This window comes from Saccostrea echinata, unplaced genomic scaffold (assembly GCF_033153115.1).
Source record: "Saccostrea echinata isolate AGI-Se365-2 ecotype Australia unplaced genomic scaffold, CSIRO_AGI_Sech_v1 ptg000042l, whole genome shotgun sequence".
Lineage (NCBI taxonomy): Eukaryota > Metazoa > Mollusca > Bivalvia > Ostreida > Ostreidae > Saccostrea > Saccostrea echinata.
The window spans coordinates 7,047,893-7,072,195 of NW_026889791.1; the positions used below are offsets into that span (position 1 = coordinate 7,047,893).

Consider the following 24,303-nt stretch of genomic DNA (forward strand, 5'->3'; position numbering starts at 1 on the left):
CCCTAACCCTGGGGGTCATGATTTGAACAAAATTGAATCTACACTTCCTGAGGATGCTTCCATATAAATATGACTCTTCATGGCTTTACTGTTCTTGAAAAGAAGATTTTTAAAGATTTTTCCTATATATTTCTAAGTAAAATTTGGATCCTCCATTGTGGCCCCGCCCTACCCCTGGGGGTCATGATTTGAACAAACTTGAATCCACACTACCTGAGGATGCTTCCGTATAAATATGACTCTTCATGGCTTTACTGTTCTTGAGAAGAAGATTTTTAAAGATTTTTCCTATATATTTCTAAGTAAAATTTGGATCCTCCATTGTGGCCCCGCCCTATCCCCGGGGGTCATGATTTGAACAAACTTGAATCTACACTACCTGAGGATGTTTCCATATAAATATGACTCTTCATGGCTTTACTGTTCTTGAGAAGAAGTTTTTTAAAGATTTTTCCTATATATTTCTAAGTAAAATTTGGATCCTCCATTGTGGCCCCGCCCTACCCCCGGGGGTCATGATTTGAACAAACTTGAATCTACACTACCTGAGGATGCTTCCATATAAATATGACTCTTCATGGCTTTACTGTTCTTGAGAAGAAGATTTTTAAAGATTTTTCCTATATATTTCTATGTAAAATTTGGATCCTCCATTGTGGCCCCGCCCTAACCCCGGGGGTCATGATTTGAACAAACTTGAATCCACACTACCTGAGGATGCTTCCATATAAATATGACTCTTCATGGCTTTACTGTTCTTGAAAAGAAGATTTTTAAAGATTTTTCCTATATATTTCTATGTAAAACTTTGATCCTCCATTGTGGCCCCGCCCTACCCCCGGGGGTCATGATTTGAACAAACTTGAATCTACACTACCTGGGGATGCTTCCATATGAGTTTCATCTTTCCTGGCCCTGTGGTTCTTGAGAAGAAGATTTTTTAAAGATGCTATTCATTTTTCACTAATTCTTAATTATCTCCCCTTGAAAGAGGGCGTGGCCCTTCATTTGAACAAACTTGAATCCCCTTCACCCAAGGATGCTTTGTGGCAAGTTTGGTTGAAATTGGCCCAGTGGTTCTGGAGAAGAAGTCGAAAATGTGAAAAGTTTACAGACAGACGGACAGACGGACTACAGACAAAATGTGATCAGAAAAGCTCACTTGAGCTTTCAGCTCAGGTGAGCTAAAAAGGTCACCGTGACTTACTTTTAAGTCAACATGATATGAGGTCCTTAGATGCATCAACTGACAAGATTCGATGATCCTAGTCCTTATAGTAAGCAAAATATCAACATTTTTAACAAAATGTAATTTTTGGTCAACTTTGAAGTGATCTTGAGACCACGCCCTTTGCCCCAGAGTGATGCCTTGAACAATTCTTAATCTACAACATATCCTCATCCTTTTGAGTAAGTTTGGTGATAATCTGCCTAGTGGTTCTTGAGAAGATTTTTTAGCAACCTGTACTTTTGTTCCTATTTTCCTAATTATCTCCCCTTGTTAAAGGGTCACAACCCTAGTTTTGGTATAAACAGGAGCCCTTGGGCTATGTATACCTTGTGACAAATTTGAAAATAATTGGCCAAGGGGTTCTTGAGATATGGCCCATACTCTAAAAAATTTACGCACACCGCACAAATGGCCATAGCATTAGCTCTTTGAGAAGCTGAACTATTTTGCTTCAGCAATGTATTACATAATACTGATCATTAAAAATTTATTGATTAAAAACTGTCGGCCCCTTTCGGCCCCTAATTTGAGGGTCAGCCCTCTTTCTTTATATCATATTAAAGCTCTCCTGATTTGGAATACTTTTTGTTCAACAACAATTCAGAAATTTTTTTTCATTTCTGAGATATTTCCAAAAGATTTAGGAGCCCCTCTTCAACTCCTAAATGCAAGTCCTCATACGTAGCTCTCTCCTACCGGCCAGAATCGGAGAGGATCATACATTTTGGTTGTGGTTTGCAACAATGGTAAAACTCGCATTCAAAAAGTTTTAAATGATCATTTTTTTTAAGAAACTTGGATCTCATGAACTATTTTTTTAAAATATAATAATATCAAGGATTGTTTACACAATTAACATGTTATGCTCATCTGTATACATTTACCTAACATTAATGTCAAGACGATATCTCTAATGAGTGAGAATTTCATTGAAAACAATTGACCACATCACCTGTACACTGCTTTCTACAATTGTTGATTAATTACCTTGGGCAGCTATTGTCTTATCTGGTCTACCTGAGCTCTGTGTGCACTGGTGTGATGTGAAATTTTGCACGTGCGTGACTAAGAAAACAAACAAGGTGAGAAAGAAAACACAAGACATGTCCATTGCTATCAGCATATGAAGTTTGATAACACTGTCTTGAATGGTTTCTTTAAAACTGAGCTAAACACTAATTTAAGAAAAATGAGGTCAATAGTGATGGGACATCGGTTAATTTTCATAATCGATCATCTGTTGGAATAGGTTACTGCTTCCGATGTGATTTTACCGATTATATTCTTATTTCATAGTTTTGTATACATAAAGCAGACTATTAAAATTATTTTATATTATTTCTTTACCATGAATATTTAAAATATGTAATATATTATTTTCTTTGTTGTTTTGCTTCTTTTACACTTTCAAGGCCTAAAAAAATTATGTTTGTTTCCTGTAACATTCCCAAAACATAGGTAATCAGAGATTACAGAGCTCACCTCAACGAATGTTGTCTTTAAGTAAGGCAAAGTCCCACACTAAACTAATAATCTAGGAGTGTGCATCCCTAGATGCAACATTTATACAATTTTGGTCTGATAGGGCTTGCAGTTACTTGGGAATAGACTTATCTGAAAACTTAAAACTAGTCACTCATCCAGAAAATGTAAGTCAAATCCAGCATCCGAAGCAAGTTTTGAGATTGTCCGTCCCTTGATGCATCATCCATGCAATTTGGTTCAGATAGGCCTTATAGTTACTTGGAAATGAGATCTGCTCCAAAAACTTTAACCTGGTTACTCATCCGGAAAATGTAGGTCAGATCCAGCATCCAAAGCAAGTCCAGTAGTGTGCATCCTTAGATGTATCATCCATGCAAGTTTAGTCAATATAGGGCTTATAGTTACTTGGAAATGACATCTGCTCCAAAAACTTTAACCTGGTCACTCGTCCCAAAAATTTAGGTCAGATCCAGCATCTGAAGCAAGTCCAGTAGTGTGCATCCTTAGATGTATCATCCATGCAAGTTTGGTCAATATAGGGCTTATAGTTACTTGGAAATGAGATCTGCTCCAAAAACTTTAACCTGGTTACTCATCCGGGAAATGTAGGTCAGATCCACCATCCGAAGCAATCCAGTAGTGTACATCCTTAGACGTATCATCCATGCAAGTTTGGTCAATATAGGGTTCATAGATACTTGGAAATGACATCTGCTCCAAAAACTTTAACCTGGTCACTCATCCATAAAATATAGGTCAGATTCAGCATCCGAAGCAAGTCCAGTAGTGTGCATCCTTAGATGTATCATCCATACAAGTTTGGTCAATATAAGGCTTATAATTACTTGGAAATGACATCTGCTCCAAAAACTTTAACCTAGTCACTCATCCGGAAAATGTAGGTCAGATCCAGCATCCGAAGCAAGTTCAGTAGTGTGCATCCTTAGATGTATCATCCATGCAAGTTTGGTCAATATAGGGCTTATAGTTACTTGGAAATGAGACCTGCTCCAAAAACTTTAACCTGCTCCAAAAACTTTAACCTTCTCCAAAAACATTAACCTGGTCATTCTTTAGCTGAAATTCCAGCATCTGAAACCTTGACTGGTACAATAAAACACACTAGAAGCATCCTCCATGCACCTCTGACTAATATAGGCCATAGAAGTACTTGAAAAGATTGATTGATTGATTGTATGTTGTTTTACGTCCCATTCGAGAATTTTTCACTCATATAGAGACGTCACCTTATACCGGTGAAGGGCTTCAAATTTTGACCTTTACTCGGCACTCAGGGCCATTGAGCATTGAGGGATCTTTATCGTGCCAACGCCTGCCGTGACACGGGGCCTCGGTTTTTAAGGTCTCATCCGAAGGACCCGCAACTTTCACTTCAAAGTGCCGAGCGCATGGCGAAGGAACAGTTGCTACCCATTTTTTATCGACGTAGGTCTGTCGCGGCCGAGATTCGAACTCACGACCTCCAGATCACGGAGCGAGCTACTTGAAAAGAAAACTGCTCCAAAAACCTTAACCTGGGACGCCGACGCCGAGGGTATTACATAAGCTCCCCCAACTTCGTTGAGGTGAGCTCAAAATCAAGGGTTGGTAGGTCAGGAATTTTTGTTTTTTGCTTATGAATAATGGGGTCAAACATCCCATGACTGAATTATCCAGGTGTTATATTTACAGTGGACACCCATCATGGCTGCCCTAGCGGCAGAAAACTAACTTCAAAAAGTTGTGGGGGGAACTCTTTAAATTTAAGGTAAATGTTGACTAAGTTGCATATTTTATATCTCAAATAAAAGATACAATTAATATTTTTTAATAAAAAGAATCAGCTGATTGATCAAACCAAAGAGCAAACACAGATTTGGCAGAAAAAATTCCTCCTGGGGGTAAATTGAATGGGTTGGTCGTGTTACAGGAAACAAACATAAGTTTTTTTTAGGCCCTATATAATATGCACCTTTCGGTTCTTAATCACCTCTGCTTCGTGCTAGTTGGCTAGTATAAGATGCAGACGCCATTTTCTTTCATTTAGAAGAAATAAATTTTAAACCAGAAATGGATAATTCCGGAAAGTATTTTTCCGATGATCGATTATGAAAAATTATAATCGAACATCGGAATCGGTAGCATTTTTTCGTCGACAATCAGTGTTTTCTGATTATCGGTACAACACTAAAGGTTAAAAGAAAAGGTCACAGTAAAAAAATGTTGATGCAATTGAATAGCTCTTGTCAATATGTCTCAGCATATGAAGTTTGATAAAAATACCTTGAATAGTTTCTTTGAAACTGAGCTTTGAACTGAGCTAAATGCAAAGTGTGGTGAAAGGACAGAAGGATGGAAGGACAGAGGGATGGAAGATGCACATGACAAACTCTATATGCCCTGGCCACATTCATGGAGGAGCATAACAATATGTTCCAAAACTTCGTTTGGGGAACATAATAAGAAGAAACAGAGTAAAAACAATATGTTCCCTTACTTCGTTTGGGGAACATTATATTATATTTATTGTCATGATTACATTAGGTAAAATATGATAAAGATTAAAAGCGCTTAACCTAAAAGTTACAATTTGTCCAAAAAAGTTCAAGTTAATTGTACCTTTACTCAGTAAGATGCATATTGACACCCAATTTTCTTTGCAAATTTGAGTCATGCCGGAGGAGTAATTATTTCAAATATACAAAGGTGAATCTTTGGATCAGTGAGCTAAAAATTTCACCAGTGCTTTGTGTGTCTGGATTATTTAACCCCCACATCCCGAAAAACAGAAAACAAAACAAAATGAAATAAAAATGCAGACAAAATCCAATGTTACTTACAGGACAATAGTATCCTTGTGGACATTGTTTACAAAGGAAGGAACCTTTGACTGTAGTGTAGAAGCCATCCTCACATTCCTTACACAGCTTCTTTGATTGCACATCTTTGTAATAACCTACACAAAGAATGCAAAAGATGATCATTTGATTTTGATGGCTGCCTTTTTTTAACAAAGGACAAGGTATGGTAAAGGCCAAATCTGGCCCCTTATTTGATGTAAAAATCAAAACACAGTTTAAACTGTGATAGTTTATAGTTAAGAATTTAAAATGATGCTTGTTTTAAAACCAGCACTAATTTTGATTCAAAGCTTACACAGAGGCCACAAGAGGGTGCAAAAGTGGGATATTTTCCCAAATTTCCTCAATTTTTGTGGAATTTTGTCAAATTTAAGATACTTTTCACTTCATGAAACATAGAGCACAAGCTTGCCTACATGAGATTTTTATACACAAGATGCATTTGATGCTAGTGTATGAAATATATAAATTTGGTAGATAGGCAAGCTTGTTCTCTATGTTTTCTGAAACAAAATATGCTGTAAAATTGATGAAAGTTTGCATAAAAATGAGAAAATTCAGATAATGACATATTTTCTGACCTTCCTGTGACCTCTGTGTATCCCTTAACTTAGAACCGATGCTCATTTTGTGGCAGGGGTGACAACAGGTTTTTATTGGTAAACTGTTGCATCATTCTAAAAGACACCCCAAACCAGAGGCCAAAAGGGGGCCTTACCCTATCTTGTCCTTTAAGATAAGTACATACATATTCATGTAGTTTCCATGTAAGTATCTATCTATTAATTTGTTTTCACTACTTGACTTGTGGACCTATAACTGTAACATTGAAAGCAAACCACAATCAGAGCTGACTACCACCTTTCTTATGAATTACAAGTGATTTGTAAAATAAATCCTATTTTTCTTTCTTATGGAAGTCTACACAAAGAAACAACTAAATGTAATCATTTTAATTCAGCTTAGGCCCAAAATAAAAAATTGTTGCTTAGCAGTTGCCTACCAACCCACTAAAACTGCACCTGAGCCGAACTTTTTTTCAGTCATTTTTTGACTTTTTTTTTGGGGGGGGGGGGAGGGGGGGGGAGGGGGGGTTACTTTCAAGTTTTCAGGATATTAAACTGTTTCATTTTTTATTTAAATTTTTGTTTTCATCAATTAGTGGCTTAAAATGATTGGAGCTTATTTACATTAAGTATTAACCCTATGAATATTCTTATGATCTGTTATCAAACGAAAATCTGAAAAGTAAAATCTTTTTAAAAAAAAAAAAGCAAAAAAACCCCCCAGTTTTTCTACCCACTCTCGAAATTATAGGTTGGCAACTGCTAGTGAAGAATTTTTTTTAAGCTTGGACTTATTCAACTGAATATATATACATTTGGCTCTTGGGATCAACATTAACATTGTCACCTATGGGAAATGTACAAGGGACGATCAGAAAATGATGCAAGTAATGTTATTCCATACATTTCCTTAGTGTGTGACCAATGTCAATGTCACACAGGGGTAGATACATTCATGATCTGTATATGTCTAAAATTTCTCTTCGTTTTATTCACTGTTTCAATAGATATATACAAAAGAAGGAGGGGTAGTCGTACATACTGACCATTTTCTCCCAGTGATATGAAACCTACAGTGAAGGCTGAAATAAGGACCTATATAAAAGTGAGAGGCATTCTTGATATACCTGCAAAAGTCATTTTAAATGAAAATTGTCAGATTAATGGAGATTCTGCCGTTTCATTAAGCACAGTTTGTCGCTGGTTGAAAAAGTTCAAGAATGGCGTAGAGGTCATTAAGGGGTCCCGACCCTCTGCTATAAATTTCACTAAGAAAATTTAAAATTTCTAATATTGATTTTTATGAACAACAATAACATTAGAGCTACATGGAAAATAGTTTGAAGTATGAAGCGCTGCTTATTTTTTCAGAAATGATTTTTATGTCATATCATGATATGAAGAAATTTCAACACAGAGAACAGAAAGAGTAATGATTTATTATCACAACATAAAATTTAAAATATGAGGTGTATATGAAAATAATACTTAGTATCATACCTATTAGAATCATGTTAGAAAACTTCATAAAGCGGTGCTCCCTAAGTCAGAATATCACAATGTTGTATGTGGTTGTAAGAAAAAAATACATCTGGGAGGAGGAGTTATCTTTCTTCTAAATATTTCTTCATTTGAAAAAAAATGTAATACTAATAAAAATTCTGTATTGGTACTTGAAACATTAAACCATTTTTAAAATGGTCCTTAAAAAGATACAACTTATTCAATTTATAAGGCTTTTGAAATTGGATTTAAATATTTTTCTGTTAAATATAATAAAACAATTTGGAAAAAATTCGCAAAAGAAATAGATAGTAATGTTTCCATCATATGTTAAATTTCATCGAATTGACTACTCAGAGGTCTCAATTAGGAAACTCTGATAAAGAAAACTATGAGTAGTATTCATATTTTGTACTTTGAAAGTTATCTCTCTTATCAGAGGGTCGGTACTTAAAGATTCCTCAAGGCCAGTGCGACCAAAGACAGCTGTTACTGATGGAAACGTGGCTGCAGTTAAACAAATGGTAGAGGGGGATGGTAGATATACTTTAAAATATATTGCTAGTTGGGATCTCATCAGCAAAGGTACATGAAATTTTGACCAAGCATCTCAACCTACGTAAAATAGGCACGATGGATACCGCATCTCTTGACACCAGAACAAAAGTCAACGCGTTTAAAATTTGCCAGAAAACTTTTAAAAATATATCAAAACTGTGACAGGAGAAAGTTTGCTGACTTGCTAACAAGTGCACGGCCAGGAACACGTTAAGTTCCTAGACAGTACCGTTGTCAGAAACCTTTAAAGTTAAGCACTGAAACTGGTTCGTTGTCATGAACATACAGGTGAGGTTATGATAAAATCCGTCCGGTGTCATGCAAAGGATACAAGAATTTATACATAATGCCTAAAATTTAACGTTTTTGACAAATTCTAAGAATAAATTTGAATATTGGGAAACAGATACAACATTCAGTGTTCCATACACAGATTTATGCATTTGATATCCACAATACATTTTGAGGAGTTTGGGTTGGCGATCACATGCCCATGTGTGAAGCCATGATCGTGAGCTGGAAAATTATATATTTCTTATATTTAATTCGTCAAAATGGTTCTTTCATTTTAAAATATGAAGAGAAGCTTCGTTTTAAATGTATTAGGCAACTGACAGCCTTTTGTAGCTAACATGTTTTAAGAAATCGTAATTTATAAGTAAAAAGTCCGTTGTCAGTACATGTTAAGTTTATCTGGTCCGGTGTCATTTTTCTTAACATGTAAGTAAATCAATAAAATGCAATAGAAATGGTTAAAAACATATGCTTAATTTAAAAGAATACAAAGCATATTACAGATAATTTTGAATCTCGGGGTCGTCTTAAAGCAGCTCACACGAATGTGCTAACTATTCTGCGATGTTTTTATGTTCAATTCATTTTCTCTTAGGAACCTGCATCCTAATATGCAAACATGTACAATTCCTTGTATATCATCAGTATAACAAAATTAAAATGTTATGCTCAGGTCACATTTAAGTCGATGGTCGGGTGACCAAATTATTTTCGTATTGTCGTCTGGAAAAACATCATCGGCCGACACTAGTATCGGGCGACGCAGAGTAGTCATATTAATTCCTAGGAACATCGATGACTTTAAAAGTAAAAACATTTTAAAGCTGGCCAACCGTCGCCCGATCATCGTTCGCTAGTTTGAGTTTGATTTTCATCTTTGGCCGACAGTTGTATGAAAACCCTATTCCTAAATGTCGGCCGACTGACGACCGACTTTAAAAACTGTATGCCGATGGTCGGCCGATGATCGAAGGTTGGTGGACAGACTATTCAATAAGTGCTTCAATTGAATGGGCCAAGGACACAAAAAAAATTTAACTTGACCTTACTGACATGCTTAAAATTGGTCGGCCAACAAGCAAGACAACGGCCAATAATATGAAACTTATGTGGAAGCATCCTCAGGTAGTGTAGATTCAAGTTTGTTCAAATCATGACCCCCGGGAGTGGGACATCACTGGGCTATCAAAATTTTACATAGGATAACATAGGGAAAATCTTCAAAAATCTTCTTCTCAAGAACAGCAAAGCCATGATTGGTCATATTTTTATGGAAGCATCCTCAGGTAGTGTAGATTCAAGTTTATTCAAATCATGACCCCCGGTGGTAGGATGGGGCCACAGTGGGCGATCAAAGTTTAACATAATAATACATATGGGAAATCTTTAAAAATCTTATTCTCAAGAACAGCAAAAAAAAGCATCCTCAGGTAATGTAGATTCAAATTTGTTCAAATCATGACCCCACAGGAGTACAGAGGGGCCAAACAGGGAATCATAGTTAAACAAAGGATTATAAAGGATATATCAATAAAAATTTCTTCTTTAGAATACAAAGCCATTATTAGTCATATTAATTCAAAAGCATCTTAAGGTGGTGTAGATTCAAGTTTGTTCAAATCATAACCCCCCCCCCCCTTTCATATTTAAACTTTTGAATACTGAACTGATTTCTGCTATTTCCGAGCCAAAGTGCTCAGGTGAGCGATGTGGCCCATGGGCCTCATGTTTTTTGGTGGATTTGTGAATGTAATTGGTGTGTAACTCACATTGATGTATCTCGTATGCTATTTCATGCAGCGTGATTGTGACGCTATACATTTTGTCGTCCTGTTCGTATTGTCGCCGGCGACAATGTGTACATACACTCACTGAGCATATTGTCATCCATCAGTACATGCCGCATGACAATGCATGGCAATGTTTCCATACAGATATGGCTAATAATCGTTTTGCTGTTGTTGAGAAGAAAAAGTTAAAAGGATTTTCATATATATTCCTGTGTAAAACTTTGACCGCCCTTTGTGGCTCCAACCTTGGTCCGGCGGTCATGATTTGGAGAAACTTGAATCAACACTATCTGAGGATGCTTCCATATAAACATCACTAATCACCGGCCTACTGCTGTTCTCAATATTTGATCAAAAAATTTCAGAACGGGGGAGGGGGGTGCGTTTCAGATTTTTTTTTTTTTTTGACATGAAGCAAAAAAAAAAGTTTGTGTGTAAAGGAGTGTTACTGTATAAGTTTTACCTGTGGACGAAATTGAGAGTATGTATAGGTTAAAAAACAGAATTTACAAAAGCAAAGAAAAGAAGAAAAAAGTCGTGCCAGAATCTACAAAATTAAAAGTACACTATGTACTTTCACATAAGTATCATCTCTTCTGATCCAGTTCTTGAGAAGAAAATTTTGAAAGAATTATTCTTAAATATTCTATTAAAACTTTGATCACCTATTGTAGCCCCACCCTTCCCCAGACATGATCTGAATAAAAATGAATCTTCACTTTATAATAAAGCTTTCACATAAGTTTCAACTTTTCTGACACAATGGCTCTTGGGAAGATTATTTAAAGATGTCAATAAAATTTCACTAATTCTTAACTATACTTCCTTGAAAGAGGGCATGACCATTAATTTGAACAAACTTAACTCCCTTTATCCACGTTTGCTTTCTGGCAACTTTGGTTGACATTGAAATTGGCCAGTAGTTCCTGAGAAGAAGCTGAAAATGTGAAAAGTTTACCGACAGACACAAGAAATGTGATCAGAAAAGCTCACTAGAGCTATCAGTTCAAGTGAGCTAAAATATGTCAACCCCTACACCAATTATATCGGCACTCGTATGAGAATTAAGCAAAAAGAAATGAATTCCAGATAACATTACTACTGAACAAATAACTTTCAATCTCATATTCATGTATATATAACGAGAAAAAAAAAAACAGGTGATTTTTCAGATATCTCAAGAATTACGGTATTTTGACATATCATTGTCATGTAAACCAATGCTGGACACAATTTTCTGAGCAACACCATTTCTCCCTACAGTATTGCAAGTAATGCTAAATAAATACGACTTGTTTACTTTTTTATCAGCCAAACACTTTGTCTATCCTTCTGTCTAGCTGTCCGTCTTTCTCTCTCTGTGTGAATGTGTGTCAATCTCTCTCTCTCTCTCTCTCTTCACGACCTTAGTAAATATTCAACACAATATATCAGCGACAAAATGTGCAAATATGGAACGCCATAGCTGCCTTATGTGGTTATTTCATGAGAAGATGGTGCTTATTTATATTATGCTGTGGTTATTTCATGTGAAGATGGTGCTTTATTATGCTATGCTGTGGTTATTTCATGTGAAGATGGTGCTTTATTATGTTATGCTGTGGTTATTTCATGTGAAGACGGTGCTTTATTATGCTATGCTGTGGTTATTTCATGTGAAGATGGTGCTTTATTATGCTATGCTGTGGTTATTTCATGTGAAGATGGTGCTTTTTTATGTTATGCTGTGGTTATTTCATGTGAAGATGGTGCTTTATTATGTTATGCTGTGGTTGTTTCATGTGAAGGTGGTGCTTTTTTATGTTATGCTGTGGTTATTTCTTGTGAAGGTGGTTTTTTATGTGAAGGTGGTTTTTCATGTGAAGGTGGTTTTTCATGTGAAGATGGTTTTTTATGTGAAGGTGGGTTTTTTTTATGTTATGTTGATGTTTTTTTTATGTGAAGGTGGTTTTTATATTTAATGAGAAGGTTGTCACTCGGAATTCCTCACAAACAAATATTCGATGTAATTAAAATCATTTTAATACGCCATTGCTAGTACAATGTATCCTCTTTCTTCCATAGGCCTTTGGTTTCAGGATTGTGTATTTTGTGTATCATGTTTTTTTCTAGGTGTTTCTGAATACACTCGATAACATAAAAATAAAAAAAAATCACTGAAATTAGCACGTTTTAAAAATGTCATATTACTGTGTATAAAAAAAGATTTGCTATTTACGGGGTGTCTGGTTCGATTTACACTTGATTTTATTCAATATTTACACTTTTCCTACCATTTTTGGGTGAAATCTACATTACAAAATGATTGAATAACGCCCTTCAATCGTCTGCCAATTTGAACTTGCCGTATAAAATATGCAGTAAACAAAAACGTGCTGATACCTAGCACTGAAAGTGAAAGCAATGGAAGTGACGATTTTTAACTGAGTACTAAAATGTAGATGCATCCCGGAATGACACGGAAAATCTAGAGAGAACAAGTTTGGCGCGGTTTCTGACCCCTCTAGATTTTCCGACAATGGCAACTGTCGTACCTTCACTCATATTATATACAGTAATATGACATTTTTAAAACGTGCTAATTTCAGTGATTTTTTTGAATTTTTATGTTATCGAGTGTATTCCAACACACCTAGAAAAAACATAATACACAAAATACACAATCCTGAAAACAATTTTAAGTGCCTATGGAAAAAAGAGGAACTAGCAATGGTGTATTAAAATGATTTTAATTACATTGACTATTTGTTTTACTTTCAAAATTTCGAGATAATAGCTGTTTAACTCAGTCTTCAAAAATATGAGGAGTACCGAATGACAAACTTCTCATTAAATATAAAAAAACAACCTTCACATAAAAAAACATTAGCATAACATAAAAAACCACCTTCACATGAAAAACCACCTTCACATAAAAAACCACCTTCACATGAAAAACCATCTTCACATAAAAAACCACCTTCACATGAAAAACCACCTTCACATAAAAAATCACCTTCACATAAAAAATCACCTTCACATGAAAAACCACCTTCACATAAAAAACCACCTTCACACGAAAAACCACCTTCACATGAAAAACCACCTTCATATAAAAAAGCACCATCTTCACATAAAATAACCACAGCATAACATAAAAAAGCACCACCTTCACATGAAATAACCACAGCATAACATAATAAAGCACCATCTTCTCATGAAATAACCACATAAGGCAGCTATGGCGTTCCATATGCAAGTGCCGATGCTTGGCTGTACATTTTGTCTTCCATTACGCAGGAGGAAAAAAGGCTCGTCTCAGTACAAATTGTCGCCGGTGACAATATATACCGATGGACGACGATATGTGCAGTAAGGGTATGTACATTTTGTCGCCGACGACAATATGTACCGTCACACCCCTCTTTTTGATGGCATGCTTAACAATACCCAAAACAACATAACATCGTCCTTCGTAGTGTATACAGTACAGTAGCGACAACGGACCAATGACAATGGACTGAATTTCGTATCTTGTCATGACAACGGACAAAAATTTAAAAAAATCAAAATTTTCAATTTTAATTTGTTCTCAATTTTTCTATAAAGGCTTACAACATGTCTTGATACTGTTAAATGCACCAATTGGTGTGTATATTATATTATATTTACGTAAAATATAACATCTCAGTAGGAAAACGAATCAAATCCACAGGTGATTTCAACAGATTAAATGTCGCCAACGCAAACTCTTCTTTTATTACTTCTTTTTAACGGCTGAAATTCATAAAACACCAAATAGGGTGTCAGCCCTGTTTCCCATTGCAATTTCAGACATTGTTATAGATAATTTAACTTGAAAAATGAAAAACTTCTCACAGCCTGTCTTCTCAAATCATGACACCGGACGGATATTATCACAACCTCACCTGTATGTTCATGACAACGAACCAGTTTCAGTGCTTAACTTTAAAGGTTTCTGACAACGGTACTGTCTAGGAACTTAACGTCGTGTTCCTGGCCATGAAGTGACGAAACTTGGATATACTTTTTTGAACCGCAAAGAAAAATTAACAATATGATGTGGGTTAAAAAGAATAGTGAGCATCCTGTCATTGCAAAAAGGTGTCAGAGTGCTAAGAAAATTTTGTATGCTATTTTCTTTAATTCTAGTGGCCCAGTTGTGCAAATTCCAACTCCGCAAGGTCGAGGTATCTCTGGACATTTTTACAAAAGTAATGTACTGAAAAAAATTAAAAAAGCTTATGAAAAGAAAAAACCAAAGTCAGGTTTGAAGAACATCAAGCTCATTCATGACAATGCCCCCGCTCGTAAGAGTAAAATAGTTCAAAGTTTTTTTGAAGGATGAAAAGGTTGTTCAGCTTCCCCATCCCCCATATTCTCCTGACCTTAGTCCCTGTGACTTTTTTCTACCGGGTATTTCCTAAACTTAAAAAAATTGTTATCTGGACGCTGATATACTTCGCGCAGTGCAGTTGGTAGTGCTGTTTATCAGTGCTTAGACAATATTCCAAGGGAAGACTACCTAGGGGCTTTCAGATCATGGATTTGCAGATTGCAAAAGTGTGTGAATGTGAAAGGGGGTTACTTTGAAGGATTAAACTAGTTTACATTTTGATACCTATTGTTCTTTTTATTTTTTTGATATACTTGCAGAATTTTCTGATCGTCCCTCGTATTAGTGGACTGTATCCATTTATACATATAAAACCTGTAATGACTAGCAGATTATACCTTATTAACCACAAAATAGTTTATAATATACAATTATTTAACGCCTGAGCAGTCAATAGACCTGAAAATTTTTCCAAAGGTGCAGGGAACAGCTCAGTGTGTTCTACTGGCCAAGAACTGGCTCCGGGCCAAAAAACTTGCATGAGCTCACTTTTGATCTTAATCTTACTTTAACAAAAGGAATATATAGTGGAAAAGTGAGACTGAAATCAAAATTGAGTTTTCCCCGTCGCACGGTGGAAAACACCGTGTGAAATACTCTGTCACACCGTGTACATGGTGTAGCACGAAGTGTGTGGATTTAAAATACACTGGTAGGCACACCGTGCCGCACCGTGTCTAGAAAATCCCCAGCTAATGCTCCCCGTGCCCCGGAAATTCCCTCCATGCCGCACCGTGTCCATAATATTACAGAGAAAAATCATTTTGTTCTGATAAAATATTTTAAGATTTTAAAACAATTATCACATTGATTTATATGTATAATTAAAACATTGCTGTGACGTCACGCCTTTGTTCTTGCAGTCTAAAAATTTACCTGTAGCCATCTGATAAAAATAATTAGCAGTCTAATAATATATTATCGGATGGCAGTATTAACAAAATCAGACAGGAGTTAAAAAACAACAACTAGAGTGAGATCAAGGTTTAATTTGTCCAGAAACCAAAAAAAAAAAAAAAAAAAAAAAAAAAAAAAAAAATAGGGAGAAAAAATTCAGGGAAAGGGAACGCGAGGAAATTAAATTGTTAAAAATAGCAAACCCAAGAAGAAACTGGAGTTTTAACCTTCCTCAAAAGTAACACTTTCCATTCGGTTTTTTGCAAAGAGTTTTCGATACAGCACTGAGAATAAGCCAATTTAAACCCATTTCTGATAAAGAACCAGTCTGCGAATCTCTTCATCTAACGAGGTTTGTTCGCCAATGACCACACTTCTAAAACCCAAGATTTTCATTATATCATCCAATCAAAATTTTAGATAAAAATCCGCATTTTTACTTTAAATGTATTTTGAAGATATCATCCAACACTGTATCTGTATCAATGTCAAACGCACTTAATAAAAAAATATTCCAGATCATAAAAAAAAATCCTTCATCACCTAACCACTGTCCATAGTTCCTGCTAAACCAAACTACTGCCACTGAATGAATGAAACAAAAGAGTTCACTCACTGATTTTACTATCTAAAGAAAAAAAAAAAATTTCTTTTCTTTTGTCTACTTATTAGATGGTTTCAGGTAGAAAACTATTGATGCATGAACTCCTATTGTGTAATTATCGGACTCCTCCACGTAACTTTTGGACATTTAAATAGCAATGTTTTAAGTAAGATATATGCCTCATACAATTCTGTATGTAAAATTATCAGACTGTTTTCGGCCCTAACGGGCCTCAAACAGTCTGATAATTTTACATATAGAACAGTATTCGGCATATATCCATTACTTATCGTTTTCTAATCTAGAAGACATTGACGTGTGCTCCGAATCGTACTAATGATCTATGTAATAGGATTAAATATCATTAACAGAAAAATTATATGGAGTTGAATTTACCGTGCATAATACTATTTAAATTCCGTAATATTTTTTCATAGTCAACCCAGTTGCAACATTTTATTTTCGGTTATACACGAAATCCTCATGCTATACCTGTCAATCAAAATTGCACGACGCTAGATAGCCCTGAAAGTTTGTTTTCACGGAAAGTCCTGTGATTTGAAACATTCTTATGGACAGTTCCGAGTTCACACCTTTCTTAAAAAATATATTGGGACACAGCCGGAGGGCCGGGGCACTGTGTGTTTATCACACCTTTCAAATTCTTTCATCCTTAACCACATCAAGTGTATGACACACTCAACTGACTTCCAGCCAAATTCATCTACCGGGTTACACCACCACACGTGTACTTTGACTTGATTACAACTTTACTTGGTAAATTATCCCTTTTCAGACACATACAAACATGTAACCTGTTAGATTATGGTTGTTTTATTTCACAATAACATAACATATAAAAAAAATCTACAGACTCTCGATTAATTTAGAAGGGGGGGGGGGGACAAACATAATAGCTTGAAAGACGCCAGGGATTTTATTAACTAAATTTTTTTTTTCTCTCTAAAACCATGATATAACTTTACAAAGACTTTGACCATAAGAGCAGCCTTATTCTATACATGTACATCCCTGTTCTACATTTGCAAACCGTCTGACACATTTTTCATTAAATAATTTCAGGATATTAAGGTAATATTTGTACAGTAGTTGAACAGCAGATTTGAGTTACCAAAATTCGACTTTTTGTGTGTGTGATATTTACATGTACCTCCATATTTTACAAGATTACAGATTGCAATAATCCTTAAATTATGAGAGACTTTATGTGCATGTATCTGACACGTTTTATTAATTTTATTTTAGATACATTTTTTAAAAAATTCTCTTTATGTAGAAATAATTTATAAAATATAAAATAAACCATGCATCTGATAAATATGGCATATGAATGCATACGTACGGCGAAAAAATATTTTTATGAAAATGACTGTAATTAAAAGGAACACAGTTATAATCGAAAGAAAAGACAACCAGGTAATTTATTTACGAAAGTGTAATCACTATTCCTTCTAAGCATTATAATAGTTTACTGAACATATTTCTTCTCTCGTATAACTAGGTTTTGAAACACGACTTACATGGATGTGCGTACACATTTGAAGACTGTCTTTTCGGTGCTGGGCACGAGCATGTGGATCTTAGATTTTAGAGCATCTTACTTGTTCAAACATCTGTATATCGATAATGAAGAACTAATATTTAAGAAAAAAGTTTAAAAAACTTATTTCAAAGGAAATTGATATAATTGCTTTAACAAAGACAATGAAAAGGTTTTTTTTTAAGTTCTGCGTGATATCGTAATGGGACACGGTGATACACCGCGTACACACCGTGTTACATGGTGCGCAGACATCTTAATTTCAAAGACGCCGACATTGATCAAGGTCCAGGCAAAATCGTGGACTTGCGGTCAACGGGGCCCCGTGTTTTTCGGGGAAAACTTGTGGCCTGTACTGTATGGCCCCGGAGCCTGGTCTCTTGAATGATGCAGGTTTCAAACTGACAAAAGCAAATATTAATTTTACAAATTATCATGCCAAAAATGGCTTCAATGGGAAAATATTACTGTGAATGAACTAATCAGACAGAGTCAAGAACATAATTTAACTGGTGTATTTACTTTATTAAAAACCTACCTATAAGACATTCATGACATAATGTGCTATTTTGTTCTCTGGTTTCTTGACCTCTTGGACATGGTCCACATTCTTCACAACCGGTATCACTGAAAAATGACAAGACAGCCATATAATTTTCTACAACATTTTAAGTAAATTTTGTTTATCTGCACCTCAAAAGAAAGTTAGGGTAAACCGTTGTCCAGTTTGTCTGTCTTTCTATTTGTTACACTTTAGTCAAAGATTGAGTGGACTTACTGCCCTATTTTGGGTCTTTTTGCAATTTCTCTACCAAGCTGTAAATGAATTAAGTGAATCTAAAATATTTTTTCTACAAGCAATAGTAATCAACACTTACATGATTATATAAGGCAGGCCTCGATATAAGTGACCCCTAAAATTTAGGTGCCAGCTGGCTCCTGATAAAAAAAATCTAGTTGCCAATGCAAATTTTTAATCACCAGGCAAATTTTTTAAGCGACTTTAAAAGCTGATGTAAGTCAATATAAAGACCCAAAAGGGGGTATCTAGTGCCCCTTCACATTTCGGAAGTTGGGGAACAAGAAAATATTTGTGCACCCCGGTTGGAATAGTTAAATGTAGGAGATACTTTTAAAAGAAAAATAAATATTTTATATTTGATTGACCCTTCCCCATCCTTTAACTTTCCATGTACAATCAAAGCACTGACATAATTTTTTTTTTCATTAAGAAAAAATCAATATGAAATATAAGCCAGTTAAATTCCAAATGGTTTTAAATTAAGCATGTATGTAAAACTCTAAAATTTGAAAAGTTTTACATTGATCATTTCTTCTTAAGAAACTTGGATCTAATGCAATATTTCATTAGTATGTGCACTAGCTGACTGAAAAAAAAAACAAACAAGATGGCAAAGAAAAAAACAATACATGTTCATTGCTCCCGCAGAAAATGATTTTTACCACTTTCTTTCTTTTTGTCTCCAGATAAAAAAAATCATTGTTGAATATGTGTTCATACTTCTGGAATTTGACAATCACCAAGTCAATTTAAAATGGTCTCCAATCTGGCAACTTATGGAGAAATTTTATGCACCAATCAAAAATTTTAAGTGCCATGGCAACTATATTGGTCACCAATAATGAATTAGAGCCCTGTATGGTATAACATTTGTACAAAAGCAATGCCTCAATTGTTATCATGAATCAAAATGGAAGAAATATGATACACTAGTGTCACTGTCTGGGAATTTGACATCTACAAGGACTCCAGGAGTGGTTTATAGATTACCTAATCAATATTAAAAGGAGGCAGGACTATCAATCAGCTCTCTCCTTTTCTCTCTCTTTCTAGAAATTTGAATATGTGTATGGTAATTTACTTTATAATATTGATTCAGCGACAATCGCTGATGATCGTCAATAGTATAGCAGCAACATCAATAGTCTCTATATACTTCAAACATAATGCTAATTCTTAATATATCTCATTTTCATATATTGTTTTCTTTCTTTTTTTCTTTTTTGCAAAGAAGACACACTGATAATTTTTATGTATCTTCCATGTGCACACATATAATGAATTCCTGTTCAATTGCCTGTACTGAACAATGCATTATACTGAGCATACACGGCAAGAAATTGGTACTGCATTTTTATGTGATACTTTTGTAACCAGTGGACATTCCCTATTTATACTTTTGTAAAAAGGTTACAGTACAAAATCATTGAAAAATGAAAGTAGAAAATTTCTTAAGGATTATTAATGTACCCTGGTTACAGTGGGTACAATGGTTACTTAATAACACTAATTCTACTATTATTCCTGATATATTATTTGTTTTTGATTTTTGAAAGTAACCACGGAACAAAAGGTATTATGGCTACATTTTATTTTAAGATTTTACATTATTGTTTCATAATATAATGATTATGACCCTTGGTTACAAAAGGCCACAACCAGAAATTGAAAAAAGTGTGACCCTGATTATCTATTGATATTCAAGAAATGCCTTTGATTTTTATATAGTTTTCCTTGAAAATGTTTTAAAATCATATATTGTATCAAGAATACACAGTTAAGATATTGGTGATTTATTATGGAAAGAAATAAACATTTTTACTTGAACCAGAGCTTAATAATTAACCCTTGCATCCATGACGGGTATTAAAGGACCCTGTCCCAATAGAAATTGGTTTTTTCGCAAAAAATTTTGGTAGAAATTCCCAAATGACAAGCAAATTGAACTTTTTACTGCTTTTTATTTTGAAAAACTTCAAATTTTTAGATTATAGTGATCGCGATTCATAAAGAGGTGAAAAAGAAATGAGCCTTCAATTTAACTCTTTATTCTACAGAAAAACATAAACTATTAGATAATTGATTCCAAATTTTGCAACTTTTTCAATTTAAAATTCCCAATACGTTCTATTTCCACTATGGAAGAGTTATACTTCTTAGTGCGCTCTTTTGTGAAAAAGTCGGAAAATGTACAAATCTCGCGGGATTTCTGGGACAAACGTAACGTAAACATGTAAACAATATGTTGAATGTCGATGAACAAATCCTAAGAAAATGCAAATGAAATATTTTATTGTTGTGGACTTTATATACATCAAGAGTAGGAATGACAAATATCAATTTATATCTATTGTTGATCGTATGTATCTATTTATTGTATGGTACATCTAAGTACAATACACATGCCTTGGAAATATCGTATTTTTTATTAATGGATGATAAATTTAGGGTTCTCGCTCTGTTACATATGTCTTTTAGTTCTTCTATTCTTTAATTAGAATGACAAATACATTTAACATTTAAATTGGATTGAGATTGGTGTGTTTCGTATTATCCGCAACACCATGCTGTCCCAGTCAGATGACCAAACGCGCCTCTAATTTTTGAAGAGTTCACTAATGGAAATAGAACGTATTGAAAGGGTACCCTGTGTATCAAAGAGGGTCAATTTAGCTGAAGATTTTTTTTGTTGTATTTATGACTAATTATGGCTTTGCTGTTCTTGAGAAGAGGCTTTTAAAAGATTTTTCCTAAATATATTGTGTTCTTTTGTAAAATTTTGATCACCCATTGTGTCCGTACCCTACCCTAGGGGTCATGATTTGAAAAAAACTTAAATCTACACTACCTGGGGATGCTGCCATATATGAGGGGTTATCAAAAAGTTCATGGACTAGCGCCATAAAATTAAACCGCTTTAGGTACCTCAACGAATTTGAAAACATTTGGTAAGCATCATCTATTCTATTTAAAGAATAAACCATAAATCATATCTAGTAGTATTTTTAAATAAATTGTCAATGTTTTTGTAAGCAATCGTATGTCCAGTCAGCGCAACCTCAAATATGACGTTTTTTCTACTGAGAAAAACTCTTGATATGAGCATTTGTCATTAAAAAAATCCTGTTATTTCAGGCATGTGGTATGACACAATTCTTTCGTAAAATTTGCAATATTTACCCCATTCTGTAAGTTCTATGAAATTTTATCGTAACTTTCAAATGGAGAGTCCAAAAAAGTAAGGGCTTGAAAATGAAGTCAAAAAGGGGGTGGGGTTTCTTTTTCCAGCATTCTATAAAGTTCTGAACCTGAAAAAACTGGTATAGACCTAGGAAATGTTTAAACAGGCTACAGAAACCAGAGTACTTGTTTTTAATGCCCAAAAAGATTCAGAGAGATGAAAGTTGCACAGTAAGTTGTTGATTTGGAGTCAGGGTGTCAAAAGTCAGTCACGTCAAAAAGTGACGTTGATCATGTGTGGTAGGAATTGAACTCCAACAAGCCAAGTATTCTGGCATAATCAAGTGAGGATCTTTCCGTATGTATAGATCCATTTACAATATTTTAAGTAATGGAGAAAGGCCTCAAACTGTCCATTCTGTGAGAGAAAGAACTAATCGGGAGCCGTACGCCCGAGATTAGTTCTTTCTCTCACAGAATGGACAGTTTGAGGCCTTTCTCCTACTTAAAACATGATTTCCTTTGTTCTGAAAATTAAATAAAAATGTATAAAATGACAGCACCCATACAATGACAAGTTCATTGTTTACAGAATGGACAATCACAGGTAAGCTAGGGATGCAGAGCAATTTGTTGAATAGCCATTGTGTTTCCAGATGTAAATAATGAAAGGTCTTTGTCTTAAGAATGGAAAGTTACAGGCGCATGGATTTTGTGGGATGCTAGTATTTATACAAGTATGCGATGCGTCAGAATCAGTTTACAGTTTGCGTTGTAAAGGCATACATGTTTTCCTGTGATGGAGAGAATATATGACAGAATCAAAATCTAATAAACCAAAATATGCGCAGAATTAGTGATATTTGGATCTGGAAACAGAAAAGTAAGAGTAAAATAAATACTTCCCAAATTTTGACCCAAAAATGAACTTCAATGACAGATACAGATGATCAAATTCGAATCAAACTTGGAAATTGCTTTATTTGAAATCTATTTCTAAGGATATATTAACTGCAGCAGAGTAATGAAGAGATGCAAATTGTGCAGCAGTGTAGTGTTCATGGTGCAAACAGTTTTCTGGGTGGAGGATTTAATATTAGACGTACTTCTATCTGAAAATGAATTCTCCTCCAGGGAATGATTTTTACGAAACTTTAATCAAATGTGAAATTGTATCATTTGAATTCAAGTTTTGTGAAAATTAAGTTTTGAGTATTGAAATAATGTACATTACTCGTGGATTTAAAAGAGTAAAATCGAGTGGATGCTGTGCAGACATTGTGTTCTGGATTAACTTTGATCTCTGCGTTCTTTTTTTATTTACATGTAAATTAAAAAGTATTTGATGTATTTGTTTTTGTTTCCCTTTTGAACACATTACAAAGTTTACCTGTAACTCTCCATTCTGTTTGTTTTAACTGTCCATTCTTTTTGAAAAAAAACTGTCCATTCTTAAAAGAATGGACAGTTTTCAAAAAAGAATGGACACTTACAGGTAACTTAATGGATTGTTTGAGGAGTTAGCTCAACAGTAAGCTATATAATGGACAACACAAACAAAAGGTTTACGTCACAATCATGTTTTAAATGCATTGAAAGCAGCTGTTCATGACATTATATAGTCATATAAACAAGACGGGCTTAAGTCCTTACTTTACTCCAGGTAATCTCATCAAGTTAAGTGTATGAGGTAGAGAGAGCGGACATTGAGAAACAATGATATTGTCGGACATCATGAAACTAAATGGCAACAGCGCCGGATGATCATATAATGCCTTTTTTATTTCAGAATACTTTGGCAAATTATCAACATATCAAGCTAAAATTTTCATAATTTCTTAAACTAATTTGTTGCTTTATGTTTCTTATAAATTTTGTAAGCACAGACTACTTCGTATTAATTCTATCACATCAGTCCATCAACTTTTTCATAACCCCTCGTACATGTAGATATGACCAATCATGGGTTTCTTGTTCTTGAGAAGAAGATTTTTAAAGATTTTTCCTGTGTATTACTATGTAAAATTTTAATTGCGCATTGTGGCCCCACCCTACCCCTGGGGTCATGATTTGAACAAACTTAAATCTATGCTATGAGAGAATGATTCTGTCTATATAAATGTGATCAAACATGGCTTTGCTGTTCTTGAGAAATGATTTTTCCTATGTATTCCTATGTAAAACTTTGATCGCCCAGTGTGGCCCCACCCTATCCCTGGGGGTCATGATTTGGATAAAATTGAATCTACACTACCAGAGGATGTTTCTACAAATAAGTTTCTGGCCCAGTGCTTCTTGAGAAGATTTTTAAAAGTTGCCATTAATTTTTCACTAATTTGTAATTAATTCCCCATGAAAAAGGCATGGCCCTTCATTTGAACAAGCTTGAATCCCTTTTACTTTGATACTTTGTGGCAAGTTTGGTTGAAATTGGCCCAGTGGTTCTTGAGTAGAAACAAAAATGTGAAAAGTTTACAGACACTGGACAAAATGTGATCAGAAAAGCTCACTTAAGCTTTCGGCTCATGTGAGCTAACAAGAGGCCCATGGGCCACATCGCTCACCTGAGTAACTT

At 34.8% G+C, this 24,303-nt stretch overlaps 1 protein-coding gene across 1 annotated transcript in view; it reads right to left on the bottom strand.

The window, feature by feature from the left end:
• The window catches only part of LOC133200994 (laminin subunit gamma-3-like), a 159,231-nt gene that overhangs the window by 8,697 nt on the left and 126,231 nt on the right, over positions 1-24,303 (bottom strand). The window contains exons 7-8 of the mRNA XM_061336800.1: positions 18,285-18,373; positions 5,557-5,672 (exon numbers count right to left, since the gene is read on the bottom strand). Coding sequence (XP_061192784.1) covers positions 5,557-5,672; positions 18,285-18,373 — 205 coding nt within the window. The remainder of the gene's footprint in view (positions 1-5,556; positions 5,673-18,284; positions 18,374-24,303) is intronic.